This window comes from Manis pentadactyla, chromosome 13 (assembly GCF_030020395.1).
Source record: "Manis pentadactyla isolate mManPen7 chromosome 13, mManPen7.hap1, whole genome shotgun sequence".
Taxonomy (NCBI): Eukaryota; Metazoa; Chordata; class Mammalia; order Pholidota; family Manidae; genus Manis; species Manis pentadactyla.
The window spans coordinates 17,411,124-17,436,725 of record NC_080031.1 but is presented as its reverse complement, the minus strand read 5'-3'; the positions used below and the strand labels follow the sequence as shown (position 1 = coordinate 17,436,725).

The 25,602-nt window shown below is 45.3% G+C and overlaps 1 protein-coding gene across 9 annotated transcripts in view; it reads left to right on the top strand.

The window, feature by feature from the left end:
- Nucleotides 1-24,261, top strand: part of OPCML (opioid binding protein/cell adhesion molecule like) — a 1,020,836-nt gene extending 996,575 nt beyond the window's left edge. For 6 of the 9 annotated variants that reach the window (XM_036930242.2, XM_036930248.2, XM_057490889.1 and 3 more), the window contains 5 exons: nt 7,123-7,260; nt 7,668-7,788; nt 8,255-8,406; nt 9,334-9,360; nt 22,704-24,261. In XM_036930242.2, the coding sequence (XP_036786137.1) occupies nt 7,123-7,260; nt 7,668-7,788; nt 8,255-8,406; nt 9,334-9,360; nt 22,704-22,804 (539 nt within the window). In that variant the 3' untranslated portion in view covers nt 22,805-24,261. The remainder of the gene's footprint in view (nt 1-7,122; nt 7,261-7,667; nt 7,789-8,254; nt 8,407-9,333; nt 9,361-22,703) is intronic. The other 3 variants (XM_036930241.2, XM_036930244.2, XM_036930243.2) reach the window with 3 other exon arrangements.
- The last annotated feature ends 1,341 nt before the right edge of the window (nt 24,262-25,602 follow it).

The following is a 25,602-nucleotide window of genomic DNA, read 5'->3' as shown; positions in this document are numbered from 1 at the left end:
CAGGAAAGTCCTACTGGATGAGTCATTTGAGTCCTTCTCTTCTTGGGTCATCCCCATCTTCCCATCAGAAAATGGCAAAGACTTAGGAAACTCATGACTACTGGGGATTCTTGTGCACCCCCAGCTAGTGGGAGCACAATTGTGGATGTTTTCCCTCACTGGAAGCTCAGTTACGTTTCACAGTTACACAGTGATTTTTGTCATTAGCCAACTTACTGTCAGCCTCAGAGAAGGTAGCCAGCAAGGCAGCCCTGACAGGGGCAAGCCACCCTTCCTGTGGGTAACGTTCTGATGTCCACAGCCTGGGAAATGACAGAGAGCCCAGGACAAAGAGCTTCTGTCTCCGCCAGAGAGTGGGGTATTGACCCAGAGGCTCACTCTCCAAACCAAAATGACTTTAGCACAATGACTTTTGCTTGTATTAATTAAAGGAAAATGTAACAATGGGTTTATCACACTTTTCATTAACTCCAGTGCAGCGAAGGGTGTATCTGGGAGTTGGGAGCAGGCAAGGATGGAATGGATGGCTGTCCATGCTTCCTGGTTTAATTGAGGAGGTGGCCTGAGTTGCTTATTCCAGGAGAGTCAGGAATGGGGGAGGGGACAGAGAGGATGGAGAGGAGATTAGCAGACAGAGAAGGTTAAGTGAGTCAAAAAGGAGAGGGTAGAGGGATTCAGAGTCTCCAAACCTGTAAGCATGGGGTAGAGTGAACAAATATTGTATGCTTATCCTACATGAAATGCATAAAGAGTTCAAATAAGTGGGAGGTGTAATTCCTTCTCAATTCCTTGCAATAGACAGTGGGATGGCTGCAATTTAGGAAGTAAGTACAAACAGTGCAAGACTGAGGTCATGTGAGCCAGGCTATCCCAAGAGCTGACCCTTTCCCTGGCTCCAGCCCTAACCTGGTACTGATGTTTCTCTCCTCCAAGAGCAGGAGGTGGTTGTGTCTGGAGGTACGTGATCAAGAATGACAGTGAGAGGGCTCTAGGAAGAAAGGAGAAACTGATTCCCAGTCCACAGACTTCCAGAAAGAACATTCCCCAGGGAGAGCAGGATCCCTCCCACTCCGGTTGCTCTTCGTCTCCCCTGTGGGTGCTGGCTGACTAATGTAACTGGTAAGGGTCTTTGCTCAGGCATCCATTGCCTGCAGTTGGGCAAGGGTAAGGCTACCACCTAGACGAGAGGGCAGCCCTCCTGATTCTCCGCCACCGTCCTGATCCACCTCTGCCTGGGCCTCAGGGGACCTCACCCCGGGACTCTCCACTCCAGTGCAGCCTTGACTTTCAGCCTCAGCTTCTGCTCACGGTTGAGCACCGAGGGCAAGTGTCCCTGCTGCACAAGTCCTGCTGTCTTCAGTTCTTAAGGAGAAAAACAAAGACCCCATGTCAGCTGTGGATGCCAAACCCAGATTGCAGGCCAGCTTGACAGCATTGAAACAGATACTTTGATCTGCTTATGGCTCATTTTATGTGATTATGTGTTATTGGCCAGAATCCTGGAGAAAGAGATGGATGAGTGACAGTTCTTAGGCACACATCCCCTCTTGAGCTACTGACTGTACCGACCTGGTCCTGTACACTGCAGGGCACCCATGTAGTGGGAGGCCACTGCTTGAGAAGGTCCTTCCTCTGGCCTTGCCCTGCTCCAGCCCTCTAGAGAGGATTCCCAGCAAATACACAACATGCCGGCCAACCCACACTTTTTTCTAAGCACAGTGAAACCCTTACAGGAATAAAATGTTAGTTCCTTGAGAGCTTGAGTAAATTCCTAGCCTTGGCGCATGGGCAAGAAACTATTGTTTAAAATTAATCAAAAAGGTTAGTTGTAGCCTAACAGATTGAAAGTATTTATGTGACTATTTGGGCGTTTGATTCTAACTGGCCAAATTTAATATTGATCAAACCATCTCGCTGGGCAGCAGGGAAACTTCTTTTCTTGCTTTTCCAGAAACCCTGCCCTCGGAGCTGGAAGGCCCCCTGGGGCTCCCGCACCCTCCCTGCTCCCACGGGCTTCCTCCTGGCTGCTCTTCTGGCTTGCTTGCCCATCCAGTCTCCCGGCCGTTCCTTCCCCGTGCCTTTCCCCCTCTGTGCTGAGGCCCCTTCACTTCTTACCCCTCCTCTCCTCTCTCCTCCTCCTGTTCACTTCCTCTGAGGCAGCTGCCCCCAGGCCTGTGCCACTGTGAGTCACCTCCTGACAGGTGTCACGGCAAAAGCTGTGACAGGTGCTGACATTTAACCTCACAAAGCAGCGGTTTCCTGTGGCATATGAGGAAGGACCGTGGGGCTGGGGGCACCCAGGCGGTGACTTAGAATCATCTCAAAGGGAGAAGACAGAAAGGGTTTGCCTCAAAATGACAATGACTTTTTTAGGCAGTGTGAAATGTCTAGCCGAAGCATAGGCCGCCCCCACTGGAAATCACCCCCCGGGGGTGGTCGCACAGATGGGAAAGCATTCTGCCAGGGATGAGGATCCAAGAAGGTGGGAGCCTGAAACCTTGGATGCCCCCTGGTACCTCCAACTCTATATGTCTAAGGAATTGCCTGAGAAGAAAGAAGGGAACATGGGGAATGAAAGGGATAAGGCTGGAAGGATGGGACGGGAAGGCATGAAGAAAGGAGAGGAAGTAGGTCAGGGGGCCTCCAGGTCTTACTCTGAATTTCCTGTTTGATCTCTTCATTCCCAAATGCCTAGGTTTCTTCTAGCTTGAATAAATCTTTCCGACCTACTATACCCTCCCTGAGGGATCTAAAAATAATTAAGAACTAAAAAGCTGAGCTTTGGGAACAAAAAATACAAACTGCTCCAGTTCTGGGCTCCTGAGCCTCCAGGCTACCCAAGGTCAAGGACCTTGTCTTCCACATTGTCTCCACCCGCCTCCACTGTACACCCAGTGTTTAACCCCATGCTTCTCTTGTGGTCTTATGAGCCAATCACTGCAGCCGTGCCAGGATCCTGTCCCCAAGGCAGTGTTTTGACTGCACCTCCATTTCTAAGTGGGAGCAGACCCTTCGACATGGCTTTCCTTTGCATTCTGTGACTGTGTTAAGTCAGCATATACAGAACCCTTGTGCCCACAGAACCAGGGGGCTTACTCACTCTGTGCCCAAGCATGCATCCTGCATCTGAGGGCCCCTGGTCCTGGGACCTCCCATGTCCCTGATAAATGGCCCCATCTATATCCTTGCAGATCATAATCTCGCTAATACAGTGAATCGAACTTACCTTCTTTGAAGCACTCCTCTGTGCAGAGAATCACCTCTGTGTTTTTAATATATTTCTGCCAGTGTTTCAGAGTCCACTTCCTTTTGCTTCTGATCATGTTGTACTGGGATGTCTGGATGCATAGGGCTGGTGGGGAATGCCTGCGGTCATTGGCTCATTACAGGGCCTCTCTCCATAAAACAAAACTGTGGGGCTGCCTTGGCACTCCTCTTTTCATACATTTTGCCGAGGAAATATTGCCATCTTGTATTCTGTTTCTTTTTTTAATCCTTTTTGAGTGTGTCTTCAGAATCTTTCTAAGGCGACCCAAGCTGAAGCCCTGCCTGCCTTTGCTCCTTCCTCACGCCGGCCCCACCCTCCTCCTTTCCCGCACCTACTGCACGGCTCTCTCCCTGCCGCTGGTTCCCTTCCTGTGCCTCCAGGCAACAGTTTGGTTTCCTGGCAGGTAGCTACGAGGATTAACACACATGTTGCTTTCTGCCCTTTCTCTGCAGCATGGAATGGGAATTTTAGATCCCAACCAGAACTGCAGAGGGCAGGGAATGCATTGCACCCTGCAGTTGCCTAGGTCTCCAGGCAGTTAGCAACCTAGGCTTGTTCTGCTTTAAAAATCTCACCCTGTATTCAAGGTAGTTAAGGGATTGACATCTCAGTCACTTCAGTGGACTTGAGATGGAGAGGAGCTCCACCGTTCTCCTCCCATGTTTTAGCAAAGAGAACTGAGAGAATGCATGTTTTGTAAGATCATGAAGACTCATGGGAAAAGTTAGCTTCAGGGGTCCAATCCTTGGTGAGCCCTCCCGAGCCACATATTCCATTAAAAGGGTATCTTTTGAGATGGTGGGTCCACAAGGATCTCAGCATGAGGGGTACTCAGTAAGCTTTGTTGACCAACTGGCCACTTCACAGACCCAGTAATTATAAATGTGTGAGCAAGGGTGAGCCCAGACCAGAGCTGGGCGGCGCTGTGCAGTCGCACCACTCAGAGTGGGGACCCCAGACCGATCGCAGGGAAATACTTGGGCACATGTGAGAAATACAGAATCCCAGGCCCCACTCTAGACCCACTGAATCAGAATCGATATATTTTTTATTAAATCCTAGAGGAATTTATATGCAAATTAAAGTCTGAGAAGCACTTGCTTTATAGCATAAACTTGACAAAACCCATTTTCTCACTTAATGAGGTAGTATCATCCTAACGATCCCCATTTTACATGAAACACTCTGCTTTCCGTCCTTTTTTGCTGTCACATAACTGTCCCATAAAGTCAGCATGACAGACAGTGAAAATGAATTCCCACATTCCACAGGGTAGCTCTGTTGTCCCATAATTCTCCCATGAAGGACCCACAATCTATCTACTCATATACATGTGGAGAATTACTCATGGTCCCAGGAGACAGCCCTCTATCTTCTTTGAGTTGGTCTCGTTCCCTTGTGCAAGCCACCACTTCCAAGCTGGCTTGTATTCAGAGACCTGCCTTATCCGGGGCTGTGAGACATCTGTCGGGTGGACCCTAGGAACATGATATAGGTCTGTGTCATTCTCTCCAAGGCAAGGGGGCCAGTGTCACTACCTGAGGCTTCTCCAGGCCCACTGCAGGGAGCTCACTTATTTGGTTAAATGCTTGTGACACACTGTTGTACATTTTGAAAGTATAAGGGAGTCTTAGTAGTAGGAAACCAGACTTCAATTCTGCCATATTTATTCACTGCAGAAAAGGTATGGTAAATCTGAAAAGTCATTTTGGAGTGTTCTAGTTCACTGTTGTCTAATCCTTAAAAATACTTAGCTTGGTCAGCCAGCACCATTGCAATAATTTTTACCTTTATTAAACTTCCTGAAATAAGTGCTCTCAGAATCTCTTTCAATTCTGAGGTTCTGTTAAGTCTGAGAGAGATAAGGAAACAAGGATAAGAAGATCCCTCTAATGAATCTTGAGGAATTAGTGTATGAACTAGCCTGAGTGATTTAATGTCTGATGGGGTAGAGGGCTGTAACCAGCACTGCCACCTGAGATCCCAGCCAGCAGGGCCCTACCCCAGCCCCAGGAGGCACCACGTTCTGGGTCATCTTCCTCAAATTTTTATAAGACACCCCTGGTACCTGGGACCACTCTAGGCTGGCGGTATCATTCAGGAGAGACCCTCACATCCTAGACTGAGAGTGTGTGGACCTGCCCATGACCCACTTCTCCCCTTCAGAGCGTGCATTTTTCAACCTCTGCCCTCAGCTGCTCCTCACATGGGTTTAACCAGATTCCCCCGAGATCCAAAAACTCACATCTGTGGGCTTGTCCTGGTTCCTGGTCAATTGGTCCAAGTTCCAGGAGTGTGGCCGGGCAAATGGATTGCTCCTGCTGGCCAATGCAGATTCGTTCATGGAATAGCAAGAGATTGGGCTGAAAGGATGGTGATGACTTGGGATGGTTCATATGGCTTCTATAGAGAGGGGCCCCTTGAAAACTATTTGCCTGGGGCCCCACCCCTTCTAGGGATGCCTTGGCCAGCATGTGGACACTGATAGCAGAGCCTGGGTGGGCAGGGCTTGGAGCAGGGGTGGAGGCAAAGAAGGCAGCAAGAGCTGAAAGGTATGTGTTCAGGGGAAGTGGGCAGGTGGGGTGGAAACTCCCTGAGGCTTCGCTTTGGAGCAAAGACAGGGTGCTAGAACACCTGCCTCCCTATGCCTCGCCCCTCAACTCTCCCACCCGCTAGGAGACACCCCACCTTCCTGCCCCACACCCACGGCAGTCCCAGGCTTAGTTGACTGAGCACCCATTGGATCAGAACATGCTTCCACAGAGTTGTGAGAAAAGTTACAATGAGTTTTATCACCCTGAAAACTAATTTCCCTCTAACGCTTGGAGCAGAAAAAGGAATGGGCAGCAAGACTGTAAGAAATGCAAATGGCTTCGCTTTCTCCTTGATCTTTGTGCTGGCTGGGTTTTCACAGAAGCCTGGTGCTTTGACAGAAGTTGGAATGTCTAGGTTTCAGCACAGAGGGTCTATTCTCCTTGCACTGAACCATGGGGAGTAGGAAGAAGCCCAAGGCAGAGCAGCCAGACTGCTGCAAGAGCATGTAATGGTGACTGCAAGCAATGCACATTTTGCAGCCCCAGAATATTTTGGATCATGAATTCCAAGCTGCACAAGTGCCTAAGAATAAAGCCTCTGAATACCTCACAAAGCCGGGTATTAAATCCATGAGGCTTTCCAGTAACCATAGATCTATTGTGTGGGGTATCACACTTACTCTGTTGGCAAATGTTCAGTGGCACCTTTGAAAGAGCAGTCAACGGAGTGCTTCTTCTTTTATTCCTTCATTCACCACTCTGTCTTCTCCAGCACAATTTGAAACCAAACCGACTGCTTCACATCTGTTTGTATTAAAGTGTCAAATGCTCCCTTATTTGTTGCTCAAGTAGGTAGTTCACATCTGATACACAAAGGCATTTTTGCATAATGAAAAATTAAGATGCCCATATCAACATAGCCTGAAGTTATCCCCACATTTTTTTCACTATATTATTGATCATGATAATTCTCCTTAAAATATCAAAGTTTAAGAATGTGCTGGGCTGTTTCACATTACTCTTTTAGTTAATCCTCATAAAAATAATACAGAAAAATAATGATGTTCCCTTCTTATCAAATGCTCTAAAATATTGAAGCGAGTCAGACAAAAACACACTGATGCAAGACAAAAGCAGTGAATTTCATTCTTCAGATGCCATACTTTTAGGCCAACATGTCCTTTAACCTTTGGCTTGGTGTACAAGCCCCATGTTTATGGCTTTTCCTATTCCCAGTCTTCTAAGTTCTAGATGTGAAGGTACTTCTATCTGTGGTTTCAAAGTTTCTTGATTGTTTCCTATGCATTCCTTCCTGCCCAGAAGGCCAGGGCTTTGTGAGTGAGGATGAATACCTGGAAATCTCTGACATCAGACGGGACCAGTCTGGGGAGTATGAATGCAGTGCCCTCAATGACGTTGCTGCGCCTGACGTGCGAAAAGTGCAAATCACTGTAAACTGTGAGTTGACCCATTGTCCGGAAGTTCCAGGGCAAAAGAGGGCATAGGGGCTAGGGGGACAAACTGGTTAATGGCAAGGCCATTTTCTGATAGACCCAAGTTGTTTCTAACAGGAAAGTGCTTGACCAGATCGCTCTGCCCAACACCATCTCCATGGCCATTTGTGCCTAGAGGCTTCCTGTGACTGTCAGAGCTTTGAGCTATTGGGGAGAATTGTTAACTATGAATTGGTTTGATTTTTGAAGAGAATTTTGGGGTAAATGCAATATTTTTAAGCAATAAATTACTTTAAAAAATGGTTATTTAACTCAGAAGGTGAGTGTCACAAGAAATACATTTGAGGAGCAGGTGACTGGATGTGCCTTTCATCTGTTTCATGGAACCATTCTCTACTTTTCCCCCCACAGACCCTCCCTATATCTCAAAAGCCAAGAACACCGGTGTGTCAGTTGGCCAGAAGGGCATCTTGAGCTGTGAAGCCTCTGCAGTGCCTATGGCTGAATTCCAGTGGTTCAAGGAAGACACCAGGTACCATGAACATGGAAATAGGACTTGTCTGAAGCAGAGATGATGGATCCTTCCCCACATAGAAGGAGGATGGGAGAAAAAATGGCAAAGCCGAGGCTCATTACTGCCTCCTTTATAACAGAGTCACCTGTTAGAATCTGAAACAGAAAACCGAGGAAACTGAAAGTGTGCAAAATGAATTGACCTTGTTTCAGAAACCGATCAGTTGTCGACACGGTAGTAGTCTTCAATGATTAGAGGCCAGCAAATTTAGCTTTTAGGGCATGAGCATCCTTTCCTTTTCCTTCCCGATGGAGGCCGTGGTGTCATGATTGGAGGCAGAAGGACTGCATTGGGTGGAGGAGAGGGTTTTTGGGAGGAGGAGAGCCCCTTGTAGGACCGATCTACGGCATCTTTGAGTTCTCTTAGCACTTCTCCCCACTGTTACTGTCTGTGGAACCAGACCAACAATGCCTTCTCATTGCAGGCTAGCCACCGGTCTGGATGGCGTGAGGATTGAGAACAAAGGCCGCATATCCACTCTGACTTTCTTCAATGTTTCAGAAAAGGATTACGGGAACTACACTTGTGTGGCCACAAACAATCTCGGGAACACCAATGCCAGCATAACACTGTATGGTGAGTGCAGGAAGCCCGGATGCAGTGGGCTAGGCCATGCAGGGCAGTTCCAGGGGCTCAAGAGGGGGACAGCTCAGTCTGCTTGGCCTGTGTCCATCCATGCTGCTCAGCCTCCCACCCTTAGATACGAAACATTCCTTCCTATCATTCTCCTAGCACGTGAGACAGTGCTATTTGCCAGTTGACTGCTGTCTCCTGGTCTATTGAAAGGCAAGATTTGCACTCTGCGAAAGAAATAAGGCAAATTCTGAACCAAGTTGAATGGTGGCTGCCATTAAAAAGAAAGGACCATGTAACAGCTCAATTGCAGTACTGCCTAAAGGTCCGAGGGGTCAATTAGATATAGTTTAAAAATCCTTTCCATAGTAAGCACCTATGATTCTGGGGGTTACATTCATGGTGTTAAGCCAAGTGAACTGTTGCCATCATGATGCTCATGTCGATCGCCCTGCTATGCTCTCACTCATTGGAATGGGTGCAGCAGTCGTCTGAGTCCTCATGAAGGTGACTGTTCCGTCCACAGCTGGAGCATCAAACTCTTCTCTGAAGGTCTTTTCCTCCCATATGGATAGAGAGGTCCCCGGAGCCATGACTGGCCCCCTTGAAAGCCCCTATCTCCCCCTCACTCAATCTTCCCATGCTGCTGTGTCCATCTCCTTGTGCAACATTTCACACCATGAGCCAGGGCCAGCTTGCTGTGATATTTCTTGTTTGTATGTATTTGTTTACTTGCTGAGCTTTGGTTACAGGGGAGCATATGGTGAGTAGGATGAAAAAGTATTCATTTTTCCACCTGCATCTCAGACTCCGTACCAGCTTTCAGCATTGACATGAACTAAACTTTGTCCACCAACCATCTGAAATGTGTGATCTATGTCTCTTGTTTTCTCTCTGCATTGTGTGTGCATTGTGCTGTGTGTGTCTTAGAAATAAGCCCCTCATCAGCAGTGGCAGGTGGGTACAGCATGTTCCTTCCTTCCTCTGCCTGCCTGAATGCTTATGCTTTTGAGTTTAAGCCTACTTGAAAGATAGGCTGCCTGCTCCACCTCCCCGGTTTATTTCTCCTTAGTGGATAGACTTCAGGGTTTGGTTTGCACAGTTTAGTAACAAGTGTGTAGAATATGATGGCTTTTACACTCATACATGTGAGACATCATATATTTCAGAAAAAGGGTGTTTCCCCCTAAAACCAATAAACTTCTACTTGGAGGCCTTTAACAGTGATGAGTATTATTCTATTTCTGCACAGAGCTGCACCAGGAACAACCCAGCACAGAGACCCAGTGGATTTTTTAATGTTTGTCTCTGTAGGGAAGTCACTAGTATGAATGTTTTATTCTTTAAGCCCCAGGAGGAAAATATAATGACTTAAGTCTAAATATTTTATTTTAAAATAGAAGTACTTGGATTATTAATAATAATAATAATAATATTACATTTACCGAATATTTACTGGTTTCTAGCTATTATGTTAGTGCTGTACAAGACTGGTTATTCACCCCATCTTAAGAGATGAGTAAAAGGAAGATCAAAGAGGTTAAGTAACACTGAAGTGCACATAACTCAGGAGTACAAGATGCTGGATGAGCCCCCGCTTTGGACCCCCCATCAGATACTGGGGTGTTTATCCCAAGGATAACCAGAGTGAGATGCACACACACACACACCTGCTCACTGGCACCCTCGATGAAGCAGCAGCTGGTGTTCAGCTCTGCTTCCAGAGGTAGAAAGCTCCCGGCCATACTTTAATATGATCAATCTCAATCACATACATAGAAAGTGTCAACTGCTGAAGTTTCCAGACCAGGAATCAACTCTGAAACTTGTCACTTTCCACAGCTCTGGATCCAAGACAGTCCCATACCACTAGCTCTGACCACACCTTGATGTCTGTGAATGCCCATTCCTAGGTCTTGACAAAACCAGCAGGAAAGGGTAGAATTGGGGTACTGCCACTCATCCTGCCATTACCCCCTAGTTACTGAGATTGACAAGGTGGGGAATGTGGCCAAGAGAAGGAGCCTAGGACTGACAACTACCTCTCTCTACCATGAGCTAAGGCAAGAGGCATGTCATGGCAGATAAAAACTGCAGTGTGTCCTCAGACTGTATTAGTCTGCTAGGGCTGCCAAAACAAAATACCACAGCCTGAATGGCTTGAACAACAGAATTTATTTTCTCACAGTTCTGGAGGCCAGAAATCCAAGAACAAGGCCAGGAAGATCTATCGTCTGTTTTGCTGAGGGTTCCCTTCTTGTCTTGTAGACAGCCCTTTGTCCTGGTCTAGCCTTTGCTCTGAACAAGTATGGGAAGAGAGGGAGAGAGGGAAAGGGAGAGACAAAGGCAGAGAAACAGAGAGGGAGAGGGCTCTCTGGGGTGACTTCTTATTCTTGGTAGGGCACTAATCCTATCAGATCAGCGTCTGACCATTATAACCTCATTTAACCTTAATCGATCCTTATAGGTCCCATCTCCAAACACATATTGGGGGCTGGGCTTCAAAATATGAAACTGGGGAACACAATTCAGTCTGTAGGAAAGACATAGCTTCACATCCCAACTTAGCCGGCTACAGCGAGCTGATTAACCTTGCTGAGCCTCGCCTTTCTCATGTGTTACTGGGATTGGTACCTTTGAAAGCCGGTGGGAGGACTAACAAGGTCACAGAGAGAGACTCCCATAAATGCTATGTTTAGATGTGTGACATTGACATCTCACAAAGACTACATGCCTCAGTTTACTCAGTTAAAATTGGGATAATATCTCCTGGCCTGCAGACTGTCATTGTTAATTATCAATAAGATAATACTCACTATAGAGAGATGACAAACTGAAAACTTGTGTCAATGTAAACCATCCTGGCTGCTACTGAAATTTGCCAACAGTTTTGTGATACAGGCCATCTTATCCGTGCTTCCCTTGGTACGGCTGCCAGTGTTTTTGCTCAACTGGACTGTGCTTTCCTTTCCTCCAAAGTCTCCTCTGTCCTTTACTACCACACCACTGATCCCCAAAATTCATCCTATGTCACTTCACTTGTTTAACATCTACTCACACTTTGGCATCTATTCCTGAAGGAAGCCTTCCCTGACCTCTATAAGTAGATCGGTTCTCCCACTGTACACCTCTCATATAATGCTTCTGAATGCTGTACTCTGCACAGGGCACTCACTAGTATTCACTCAACAAACCATGCCTCCCTACCTGTGGCAAGCCAGGCACTGTTCTAAGTGATGAGGATACAGCATTAACACTACAGACAGACTCTTTGTCTCTACAGACTTCACTTCCTAGTTGCAATTTTACTTTTATTTCATTGTACCTAGGTTATTTGATTAAAGTCCTTCTTCCCCTTTAGCCTGTATATTCCATGAGCATAAGGACCATGCCTGGTTTGATCCTTGGAGCTGAGCACAGAATTGTAGACATAGTAGCTGTCAGGGAAATTTTCTTAAATGAATGAATGAATGTATACATGCAGAGATTGGAGGGCTGGGCTGGTGATCCTTGGAACAGGAGGAGCTCAGCTGTCAGGAATGAAATGTGATGGAATGGAGTGTGAGTCTCAGAACCTCTTTGAGGCCAGATTCTACTGTTCACTGGCTAAATTGCTTTGGGAAAGTCAATCTCAGAAGGCCTTGGTTCTTTCATCTGTGAAAACATTTCAATAAGATGTTCTCCATGGCCCCCATGAAGCCAAATTCTTTGATACTATGCCTGAGAGGCAATAGCTTCAACATAAGATCAGACTGATACTGTCCAGTTGACCAAACCCTTCTGCTGTCCATGAATGTTCTTCCTGGTCCTCTGTTATTACCAACCACTTACTATGTACAGGGCCACTAGTCTGTGTGTTCTACATGTTTTATTTCATTTAATGACTCTAAAGAATAAGTACTATATTAATCTTGATTGTACAGAGGAAGACATTGAGAGGTGAGGGAGATTACTCAACTCATACAGCCTTATAAATGCTTGAGCTGGGATTTAAGCCAGTGTTTTGAGTATTCCCTCAACAAACCAACCTCCCTATCTGCGGCAAGCCAGGCACTGTTCGAAGTGATGAGGATACAGCATTAATACTACACAAGCTCCTTCTACTATTTCAATCCAACTCACAATACTTGGCAAACCATCAAGGATATTGGTGTGTGACCTTCTGAATGGAGCCCCATATTGACAATTAGTCTGCTTGGATCATTTTGCCACACCATTTCCCCTCTTCTATTGAAATCTGAACCCATTCTTTTAAAGGGCCACTTTGACATGTGCAGCCCAGGTGCTCATACATCCCAAACACACACACACACTCACATCCCATACTCCCAGGCAAGCGTTGGTGTTTGCCCTCACAGACAGTGTGTTTGGCTTTGGAGACCCTTTTGACTGCACTGTGAACCCATCAGAACCCTCACTCATAATAGGCTTCTCACACAAACACATCTTTCATGTATTTCCTACCTACAGTAAAGAACAAAGGAAAATGGGATAAAAGCTATTTCAAAAGAACACACAAGACAAAGTCTATAGAAACAATGGATTGGTGTGTGGGTTGAAACAGGAAGCCATTAGGCAAGCTGTGAGAGATAACAGTTTGGTAAGTGGGCGATACTCACAGACAAATCAGTGGTTGGCACTGATACGTTTCTTTCTCACATGCTAGTTTCCATCCCTTCGAAAGCCACACAGACAGGACAGGTCATGCAGGAAGAGTACCAGCTCAGAGTGGCTTTTAGACCCTGTGCTTCCTGGAGCCCTGGTGACTATAGAGAGAAAATGAAAATTAGGGTCAAGGAAGACTGGGTTCTAGTCCTAACTTTGGTGCTGACAATGACACTCTGCTGCATGGATGTCTGAATACTACAAGGCCAAAACAAGAGCAAGATGGACTACTGGCTTACTTCCAGCTTTCTAAGTCTCTGTTCTAAAATTTGAAAAACAATGGAAAAACTGTATAAAAGAGGTCTTCAAACCTATCATCAACAACTTTGGAAATGGTGGCAATGAAAATGCTTCTTCATGGAAAAGCAACTTGTTCTAGAGTATGTAAGCATTATTGAGTGGATGCAAACCACCTGGAAGGCCCACTTGGAGCCCTGCTCCGGGAAGTCCACCAGGCCTGCATGCAGCAAGGGCATGGAGGGGCTTAGCCTGCTGGCCAAGGCTCTCCTCCTGAAGCCGCTCTCTCAACCTGCCAACCCACTTTGCCTCCACTGAGTCTTGAGCAAAAGGCCCCATCCTCCTGTCCTCAGAGAGAAAAGAGAGAAGATTCTGAACTTGATTACATCCGGCACCGCAGAGTGTGATGGGCTTAATGAGGCATAGAAACGCCTGGATTACTGGAACTGGCAGGGGAAAGGGACTGAGAACACAAACAGCCAGAAAGGAGGAGGGTTACTGCAGAGAGAAAAACAGATTTCTCACACTTTATCTCTGCAGTCATAGCGACACAAATTAGTTGCATTAGGAGTTAAATATCAGGAATACGGGTAACTCATAGGAATCTAGTCATTGCAAATGAAAATGGCAAAATAGCCCAGTTAAGGCAGCATCTGGGTTCTGGATTTTTTCTTCAGGCAAAGCCTCAGCCCCCTCAGAGCAGCCAGGGCTGTGGCCCCAGGAAGCCACGAGGACAGAATCTACATTTTCTTTGCTAATGGCCATTCTGCCAGAACAAATAGACCTACTGGGCTGGCTCTTCAAACCAGATTTGCTTCAACTAGAGGCAACCCCAACCAGCCCCTGGGCTGATCTGCAGCCCCAGTGCACCCACCCTGCCCACTCCAGCCCTCTCCCACCACCTCCCTCCTTTATGAAGGTCTCAGAACCACCACACCTTCCCCCAGGCGGTCCCAGGTGAGTCTTGAGGGGTGAGTTCTGAGGACTCTCGCTAGTCTGCCCCTCCGTCACCCTGTGTACCAGTCTAACATGTCCTCTTCCATCATCTCCTAACCTCTGAAAGCGAGAGTCAGAGCTGGGGGCCTCTTCACATCCGGCCCCAGTCACACTTCCAGGGGCTACGCTCCGCCTGTATTCTCACATCCAGCCCCTTCTAGGCTCCAGACCTCCCTTTGGTCCCCAACACCCTGCACCTGGGTGGTGGCTTTCTTCTTTCCTTTGTGTCTGAGTCTGCATATAGCTGCTCTACCACCTGCCCCCAGGATGGCCTGGCATTAGTATCACAGTGAGAAGAGAGAGGTCTTCTGTCTTCAGGTGTCTAATGGGAATGATCTTAGCTTGCATCGCACAATGTATGACTTCTCGCTTCACCTACAAGCGTCTCCCGTACTGTCTGTGGTCCCTGTGCCTTCCTCTCCCTTACCCCTCACCCGCCAGGCAGCGAGTCCTAGCAGGCCGACTGCAGCCCGTCCCCTGATATCCCCCAGCCCGTGCGCTCTCCCCTCTATCCATCCTCACTCTGTGGTGTGTGCCTAACCTGGGCCATTATGAGAATCTCTTTCCAGTTCCCTGTCTTTGGCAACCCCTCTCCAGTCTGTCTGCCACTGCAGGGCCAAGTGACCTTCCCAAAACTCTGAGTCCATTCACACCCTGCCTGAAACTGCCAACGGAAGCAGGCCTGAGGGGCTGTTCTCGCTCTGAGACCCATCTCCCCTACAGCTTCAAGTCCCAGTCACCTGCGAGGCCCCTACCAGACGTGCCTACATCCCACAACACACGTGCTACTTCACCTCTCTTCATCTTCATTGAATTACAAAGAGGAACAAAGTTCCCAACCCTGTGCAACAAGTAAATAGACAATTACAGTAGAATAATGGGCTATAATAAGTGCTATGCTGGTGGAATGAAAAAGCTACCAGCTATTAAGTGTCAGGCAGACATGACTTTAGACAGCAAAGAACGCTTTGAGATAGAGACTGTTATAATTTCCACTTCACAGAAGGGCCTGGAGCTCAGAGAATTTAGTGATGACACTGAATTCCCACAGATAGGGCTTCGGCCCGGAAGGAAGTGGCGACCCCGGGTTTGGCCTCCACATGTCTGACCTTAATCACTCGTGTCTTTCCTATACATATGCTCTCTCTTCCCGCGTGTTGTAGGGTCTTTTGCCCTCCTCCCTGCCTGATAAAATCATATTTACCCTTTAACAAACGTTCTACTCAATGTTACCCTATCCCGAAAGTATTTCTGAACCGCCTTGAAGAATCACTCATCTTTCGGGTTGTGGTAGCTTACCCTCAGGCTGGTATTTTGTTTGTATTTGTTTTTGCATTTAAAGGATGTAGCACTGTTTCTTGCAATGGCTATTGCCCAGTAAACGTTTGTTGAGTTAATAAACACAACTTTCATTCATTGGGGGTGTCTGTTATGGTCTCTAGAGAGTGTGAAACTCTCCACTAACCAAAGGAAAGCCAAATATTCAAAAGGCCTTGTTCTCTCCCCAGGAAGGCCAAATCACTATTTCTCGGACACTTTCTCTCGTACTCCCGCTGCACATATGTTCCAGTTCTATTTTGAAATTTAGGTTTATCACTCTCCCCCAGTCTTCCCTCTGAGGCAGACTGCATCAAACATCCCAGTTCACTGTTTAGGAAGACGTTTACCAAATGATTTCTTCCTGCAGACACATCAAAAGCTGCACATATTTGTCCATTTCCTCCTGATAATGTATGTGATTTTTATTTTCCAAATCCACCATTTAAATCCAGGTGGGAGGGAATGAGTCAGAGAGAAATACCATTGCTTTTGGCTGATGACAGCAGTGTAATCATTTGTATTTTTCTCAACCTGCAAAATGTCAACATATTAGAAAAAAAAAATATGCAGACATTTCACATTTCATTCCTGATGAGGTTCCTTGTCGTTCCCTTGCACCCCCACCCTCCTCTATCTGAATCATTGACATCTGGCTGTTAGCCTAAGCATTTAGAATTTAACACTGAGCATTCAGGGGGTGCTGATGTCAGCACACACGCATGAGCTTATGGTTCGGCGTAGACTAAAGTCTTATCTCTTTCAAGTTTGTGATGAGCTGACAGATTTGAATTAACTTCTGAAATGAACTTCTTAAGCTTTTGTCTTTGTAATAAACACAAAACAGGAGTGCTGAAGAGAACAAAACAAAGATGGCTGCCTTTTTTTGCCTCTTTATCTGCTTGTCTTCTTTGTGCCACAAAGCCTGGTTAATCTTCCTTGTAAAACAACACGGTGCCATGTTTTCTGCTGTAATTACAGACAATGGAGACAAGTTCCCTTTGAAGGGAATGACCTGCCTTCATCAGCTGGTGCTGCTGAAAATAGGTCTCTGTTTCACCAATACATCCTCTAATTAGATTTCCTTGCTCCTCTTTTAATCACTAAGAACATCATTATCGTTTTGGTTCCTCATTAGGAAGGTCACATAGTTCACATTCATACTTATAAAAATGATGCAAATTTCAGAAAAAAAAATGTATCTTCTTAGACTTCAGATACTTCATTCTTCTCACTGGGCTATCACCAAGTTCAACTTGCCTGTGGGTTTTTTTTCTTCTTTTCTTGTTTGAATGCCATCACCCTACCACCTGCTATTTTAGTAGAATCACAGCTCTACAGTCCAGTGTTGCTGTATTTTCATTGCAATCATGAGAGGGGAAAAACGGTGACACACTGCAATACCTTTAGCGCTCATAATGTACACTCCATTTTTAAGCTTCAAAATCTCTTACAAGGCAGGATCTCATCAGTAAAGTGATACATTTTTCTGGGAGCTTTGTGCTGAGTTAGGGTACTTTGATTTCTCAGCTCCTGCTCTTCCAGAGGGTGATCAGCTCCCCCTTGAACAGGGCAGTAAACTCTTACTCCCAGAGTAGCTAGGCCTGCAGCTTAATTCTATGTTAAGCCCTCAATTGAATTTTCTCTTTAAAAATTGAATGTTTAATATATTTAATTTAACAAAATAAGTAACTTCTCCAAAGAGGACTTAATTTTATATATTAATTTGTCTATTTCTTTACCTGTCTTAACCCTGCTGAGCTTTAGTCTAGCCCTAAAAGCTTCCCTCTGGCCCAAAGTGCACACACCGATTAACCATTTCCTGGATTTTATCTCCTGATCATTTCTGTCTTTCTGTCCCTTCTTCCTACATGCTGGAGACTAACTTGTATTTGTGTGCATGGCTGTCCCCAAGGTGGTGTTCTGTGGTTATCATTGTTGCCATTCACAGTATGTGAACTTTTTGTGGTTTTCCTTATATTTTCAAAGCTGCTCAACTTCAGGCATGAAGGAAACAATGTTGAGCATGGAAAAGGGCCGAGGACACCTCGCTGGAATGAGGAGAAAGGGCATAATTACACATTCTCACTTCCAATTTATCCTGAAGAATATTTAATTAAGCCTGATATTTGTAACAGCCATTCTAACAGAATTGAGTCACTGTTAACCATAAATAAAGATTCCTTAACTGTAGCATTTGTCCAGAGAAAGAGTTAGGCTTCTAAAAACACTTGCTCAAGATAGCTGGGCCCCCTACAGAAGCTTTTAGCTGTGGTTAGCATCCACCTCAGGACTTTTAAGGGGAGATCAGGCCGCTTGCTTGCTAGTCGCAGCCAAGATTGTTTCCAGCCCGTGCTTGACAGTTACCTTTGAGAATCTGGCATTTCACGGGCCCTCTTTCTTTAAAGCAGGATCCCTGCAAAAGATGCTGTTTTAGGGATCAGTAATTATTGTTGGTTCTAATTCACCTAATGTTTATTCATCCAATACATAGGTGATCTTATACATCATCTTAACTAATCCTTAGAGTTCCCTGCAAGGATAGGTAAAACTACCGCCCCACCTGCATTGTATGTACTTAAAAAAAAACTGTTTCAGAGAAGTTGAATGTCTCATCCAAAGTCACCCTGCTAGGGAGGAACGGAACCAGAATTCAAATTCAGTGGCCTCTGACTCTTGAATTCAATCCTCTTAAGAACATCCAAAAGGAAGGGTGTTCCTGATGAAAGGGATGTTGGATTATTTGTTCCAAATGGCTTTTATCACAGAATCTGTGAGGGTTTTAAAAAATGATTGATTTAGACTAGGATTTAGACTAGTCTGGGTGGCACTGGAGCATAAGCCCTGTGAAGGCAGAGATTACGTCTACATTTCCCTCTGAAATTGTTCCGTAAACTTGGTATTTTACCCTTATATTCAATGAGAAAATGAAAGTACCTTGTCTGAGCTCACACAGCTGGCAAGCCACAGAGTCAGGATTTAAACCCAATTTGGTCTGACCCCAAAGGTGCCAGGATCAGTTGCACTTTTACAGCGGTTAGTGCCATTACCCCAAAGATGTTCAGTGTCGCAAAGGTAAGGTCGCGAGGCCGAGGAGGAAGATGTGGGAAACATTTCCTAAGGTCCCTAGTTTGTCTTACCTACAGGTCCATGGACACTACTCAGTTTTCTTCCATTCCCATCTTTTCTTCAAACCCGTGTCCTTTATCCAGGTGCACTTCAGGGTGAGTTTTCTTAGTAGAATACATAATTGAAAATTTTCTTCACATTTCCAAATTCTGGATTCTAAGTGTGGGATAAGAACTACTTTTCTCTCTACTTCCACCAAAAAAAGGCGAAGGAAAAGAAGAAGGAGAAGGAGAAGAAGAAATGAATGAAAACGCCATTTGAATTCCTGACCATGTTTATTGAAATTAGAACTAATATTATCTTGGGTTCCAAATACTTGGAGAAATACATGCAACTGTTATCTGAAGAAACCAAAGTACAGGAAAACCGTATGCGGCCCAACATCTGAAGACATGTGTTCAAGCTTTATTGCTATCCCTGCTTAGCTCAGGTTATGTGTTCCTCCAGTACCATATCCTTCCCTGTAACAGATTCACTGAGCTAACATTTGCAAAAGCCTACCAGCCTAAGAGACCAAAAGTTAGCCCTGAGTGATCATGGGACAAGAACCATTAGCTGAAAAACAACAATCCATTGCTTCTATATTAAGCACAAAGATGCATTTGCCTAATCAGATGAATGGCCTTAGCAAATAGAAGCCCTATGGAAGAGACCCGACCCAACCCAGATGCTTTCTTTTCCTCATTTCCAGTAGAATCAGGGTGACTATAAAGATAAATTAAAGACAGTTCATTGCTGATGGTCTTTGTCTCACATTTCTCCAAACTAAAGAGTGGCACATAGATGTGAGCCATTTTCTCCCTGTTCTGAACAAATCCCAAAAGCCCTCCTATATGTGTCTCACTATCCTGGCATTTGATCTAGCTGCCAAATCTCAAATGTGTCCAGGATCCGAATGAGACAAGCATTGCTAGTTTTGATCTCTGTCATAGTGGATTAGATTAGCACATTGGCCAGAGTAGCTCAGCTGTTTCTCACAGACTCATTAACCAAAGGCACTTTGGTAATAAATTGCCACATCATCTGATACTAAAAGGTAGGGCTTATCCTACCTGCTAAAGAATAAAACGTCCTGAAGTTTCATAGAAAATGAGGCCACAAAAGAGGAAACTGTAGGGTCTAGGAATATTTGTGCCCCCTTGCTATACCAGGAGATTACATGCTGAGGCACAAAACACCAGAGTGGCGATGGTTCAGTACCAGCTGGAAAGAGTTGTCTGGCTGCTCACCAGCTGTCTCTTCTAGCTCCGGATGTAGAGTTTCCATTCATACAGTAACTCAGAATGCTAATAGGAGAGCTTTAGAGGTCATCCATCCCAACCTCCTCTAATTTTGCAGATGGTAAAACCAAGACCAGAGAGGAGATGTCATTCAGCCAGGGAGCAGCAGAGTCACATAGAGAAATTGGGTCTCTGGATTCCCCATCCATTTTCCCTCTTACCACAGGATGCTGTGGTTGCTGGATAAACATGCACAAAGGATCATTTTTCATAGCGAGTATGTGGAGTTGTAATCAACCAGGGCACAGACTGCAGACAGAGTAATTCAGTTCTAATCCAGCACTAGGTGTATAAATTGTATGACCACAGGCAAGGTGCCTAACTTCTCTGTTCTTCAGTTTCCCCATTTATAAAATGGGAATGTCCATAGGGAGAAGCTCATAGGGTTTGGTGAAGAGTGAATGAGTTAATAGCTGTTTAGCATTTAGAATTTTGTTTGCCACAGAAAAAGCACAATGTAAATGCATGTTATCATCATCACACTAAGCAAGCTGAGCAGCCTCTATGTCTGCTAGGTCGCCTTCATGGTTTCCACTGTTTGGAACACTCAACCAAAGATGGGCTGTGGCTGTAAACCGTCTGCCTGATCACCACTGAACATCCTACGGCAATTGCCATACACCACCTGAAACATTCATTTCTCTTTCTGATTCGGCTTCCTTCTCTCTCTGTACCTCACCCTTTTAGGCTCTGCCTTCCTTATACACTTCTCTTCTCTTGTTGGTTTTATCTATATCCAACCATGTGCTGGTCGCATGGCATCCATAGAAATGCTTAAATCCACTGATAAAACTTAGAATGATGTGATTCCTCCACTAAAGACCTCTGTAAAGTTGAACTTATTAGGGCTTCAATTGTTTCTTAAGTTAATGAATTAGACAAAGACACATACACACCATGTGTATATACACACACACACTAATGTATATCATATTTATCTGTCTATATATATATGAAAGGCAATTTAAAAGAAATATAAATCTTACAAATCTGCATTGCTCACTTCCTTACAAACTCATTAGAAAAAATCTAAATGGTTCGTCTTCTGCAGAAGACATTGTACAGAATTACTTTGAGCTTTAACTTGGACATTTTCCAACTCAGTACAGTCTGTAGGCCGGCAAGATTCCTGAGGGTACATGTCTGGACTGATGGAGGCCCCAGAGTCAGGCTACTTTTCATAAATATTCATAGAATCATAGCACTGGATTTGGGCTCCCACCCTTATCTGTGAATATCCTATAACAAAATTTCAGAGCAGTATAAGCCAGATTCTGATACTATCAAATAAATATGATGTCTTAGTCGGTAAAAGAATTGTGTAAATTATAAATCAGAGGAGGAAAAGGTATTCATGCTGAAGTCCCTGGCTTGGAACAGTTGGATTTCACCACTGACAGAAGACCTAGGCTCCCCCAAGCAAAAGGGAAGATCAGTGTCTTCCCAGGCAAGGTGTAGATCCACAACATCACATTGACAAGCAAGCTACATGGCTTGGGTCCTGTCTGAGGAGACCCTTCCCCACGGATGCTTTTCCTTAGCAGTCATGCTTATTTCCAATAAGCCAATTTATTTCTAAAAGCATCAGTGAAGCTGGCTTGGCAAGGTCTTGCCTGCAACTCCTTCCCTTTGTCAGCCGCCCTACAGGACAGGAATGTCTTTGGACAGCTTCTAGCCCATTGGCTGATACTTGATTTTGCTTTCCTTAGAATACTCTCTGCTTGCTAGCTGCTAGTCTTGCCTATGACTCCAAATTCTTATAAAATTCTTATAACGGTGATGGGGGAATGCTAAGTGGTTAAACGCTGATTCCTCTGCCCTGGGTCCTTGGAACAGGCTAGACAATCCCAGTCCACGTGGCTTACCTTCTTGAGGGTAGCAGATGAAGGGAAAGGAGCAGCATTCGTGACCGTGGGTGATTCACCAGGGCTGTGTAGAAGGGCCAGCAAGAGGGAAGAAGGGAGGAAGAGGGAGAGGGCGAACCCCATCAGGTTGAACCACCAGGTGGCAGTTGGGACGGGAAACACCGAGTGTTCCCTGTTGCCTCTGGAGAGGCACTGCTCACAGTCGGAATAAATCCAATCACAGTCTCTAAAACCCTCAGGCACAATTGTTCATTCCTCCTCACTCTTTCAGGAGGAGGCTTCTCAGCACACAGGATGAAAGGGTGGCCACAGCAACCCCTAGGCACCCATTGCTCACAGAATGTTTCCGCTCATTTCCCTTCTTCCCCGTCAGCTCTCTCCACTCTGGACTTTCTCCTCCCTCCCCCACGCTCACCTTTCCCCTCTCCTCCCTGTCTGTCTGGACACTACCTCCAAAGATAGAGGCAGCCGTAGGTCCCACCGTACCATCTAGCCCTGTCTGCTGCCCTAACTTTCCAGCACACAGGCCTACCTGACTGCCATTACCTCCCTCTACGCACTTCATTTTTTAAACTCCTGTTTCTGAGAGCAGGCTGTAGTGGTCATCACCCCAGTGATTTGCCCTTTTGAGTTTCTGCCTTCTCCTGGTGGGTACTCTCCCTTTGTCCAGACTTAGAAGGGTTGGTGGGGGGGGGGGGGGAGGTGGTGGAATGTTTACAGAGAAGCATGACTGTGTAGTTGTCTGCCAGGGAACAAGCACAGCAGCCTTTGGGTGCATGCTAATGGCTCTGTCTCTCTTTCCCTTACACAGGGCCTGGAGCAGTCATTGATGGTGTAAACTCGGCCTCTAGAGCGCTGGCTTGTCTCTGGCTATCAGGGACCCTCTTTGCCCACTTCTTCATCAAGTTTTGATTAAGAAACCATAGGTCCTCTGAGCAACGCCTGCTTCTCCATATCACAGACTTTAATCTACACTGCGGAGGGCAAACCAGTTTGGGCTTCCTTTTGTTTGTTTATCTTCTTGATTTTTCTTTTTTTTGGCTTTTTTGGTTTGATTGTTTGTTTGTTTGTTTTCTAGTTTGGATGAGTGGGGTTATGGGGAGGGGTGGGCAGGGTTTTACCATGTGTAGGATAATGATGCATTCGTGTGTCCAAAAATGGAATATCTCCCTGCTACCCTGGCCCTTCCTCTTCTTCTACTTCTCTCCCCATCATCATCACCGCGGACCTCCCTCCACCCAACACCAACCATAAGCTCCATCTGGGCAGAAACTGTGCCTCATGATAAACACCCTGAAGACACAACTTGACTTATAAGGTAGTGCACAGCCAGAGTTGTATCCAAGTGTCTTATTATCTGTGTCTTTTACACTTTGGACCATTTTCCTTATTATAATTTACATAACCCTCCCTCCCTGTTTATTATCATTTGGGTTCACATCCTTTCTTTCTGGGAAGTTATCTCCATGTATCCATATCTGTACAATCTTCCCATTTTCTCTAGCTACTCTGTCCTGTATGATTTCTCCACCAGTTATAGGGATCAGTGGTTTGGGGCTCTGCACACAACCCAAAACTAAAAATCTAGAAGCCAAACGACCAAAAATGGGAGACATTTTGAGGAGAGTACTTCTCTTTAAAAGATGCTGTCCAACCAACTAAAAATGGTCCATAGATGGCTGATTATTTAGGTTTTATCAAACTATCTATCAAAGTAATCATATGGTTATCTATCTGCTTAATTGTCTGATTTACCTCTCCATCCAGTTATCTACCCACCCATCTTCCTCTGTAGCAATCTCTTTTACTCTATTTTTCAATTTACCAATGTGATTATCTAACACTTCTATTTCTTTCTCCACTACTCACTATCAACTCATCACCATATTAATCTTAATCATATTGTATCTATTCCACTGTATTCATTTCTCCTCTACCTATAGCAGACATTGGCATCTTCAGAATTACCTATCAGCCTCTCATGTGAAAGCCAATGATCTCACAGGCTAACACCACAGAAAAGCAATATGTTGTGGACACTTTGGAAGTTGGTATCCCATCCACCCAAAGTAGACACCATTAACTGATGGACCAAAGTAGCAATCCACTCATCAGTCACTCGCTATTCCCAGAAGAGACTGTGTTTCCAAAAATATCTCCTTGAGAAGCAGATCAGCCCTGGAAAAGCTTTGATTAGTACTGTTTTTTTTTTTCTTTCACTCTTGAAGGACCCAGGTACCAACCTTCATGCTTTCCTTGGCCTCTTAAGAATGTCTTTTTAAGGAACCTTTGGGACTTACTCCATGGCTGGATTTTCTTAACAACAAGAATGAGTTAAAAAAAAAAAAAAACCACTGTCTGTCGCTGCAATGTGAAGAGAGCAGTCCAGCTGTCTTGAATGTGACGACTGCAGCTATGGTCTCCTCTCTGCCCCAGTTTTGGTTTAATCTGTTTGAAAACTATCTGGTAAAAAGCTGATGGAAGCCAATTACATGGTGGGTGTGTTGACAACTCTGGTATTTGTTTCAGGAAGCTCTTCTGAGCTGAGGGCCCTTGAGCAACTGACTTAATTTCCAAGCCGTTGATTAACACAACACTGCCAACAGAAGTGGGAAAGTGTAAGTGACACACAATTTCCTCTGATACAGGCTGCTTCTCCAGCGGCTTTGGGGAAGAATGTCCTCAGCGCTCCACATTCAAAGCAGACCCAGCATACAAATAACAGCTGACCTGACCTTTCCGCATCATCTCCTGGGACAAGAAAGACCCAGCCGGCAAAGGAGCTTGGGATCCAAAGGAATGATGTGGGAAACCACACAAGGTCGTGCCTCAGCCTGTGCCACAAGCACTGAACTAACAAGAGGATTATAAGGAAGCATCATCAGTGACTATCCACAGACCTGCCCTCAACTGGAAAACTCTTTCAGGTCCATGGTCTACAAGATAATAACACGAGGTCTGTTGGGTTCCATTCCTTTAATGTGTAACTGATCTTCTTCCTCCAATTTAAGTGACCTCTTTCTTTTTGTCAATTATGGCACATGAACAGGACATACACAGTGGGGAAATACACACACACACACACATATATATTTACACACATACATAGACAAATACAAATGTAGACTGTCTTGCAGTGCTGGCATACAAAAAGTTAGGCACTTTCATAATAGAGCTGGTACAAGTGAAACTAATATTACATTTTTCAGCTGTAAACAGACATCTGCATTTTCTAGCTAGCTGCCAGGAGCCAGATTCTGGCAACATAGATGATGTGCCCAAAACAGTTTATCAATTCCAGGTTCCAGGGAAAGTCATGAGCAGCCACGAAGCCAGAATTTAAAGGTTGGACATCAGTGTTTCAGAATCTGTCACCACATTCAGCACCTGGACTAGGGTTGGTGTCAGACATTGTATGAGAACTAAATGTGTCATTTCAGTTTTCTACTGATAATAAAGTTGTTACTTTGGAGTAAAATAAATGTGGAGGCTGTGGGAAGTGGATGGTGTTGGAGAACACAGTGCTTGAAATGGACAAGCTGTACATGTTGTTCACTCCAAGACTTGCTCTAGAGGAACACAGTCTTTGGCCAGGACGATCACCAGAATCTTTTGAAGACAAGGCTGGGTCTCAGAGTCACTGTGGAACTCTGCACTTCTCTCTACCCCAGGATACCAGGAAGCACCTCTGGTGGTTCCCTATTCCAGCC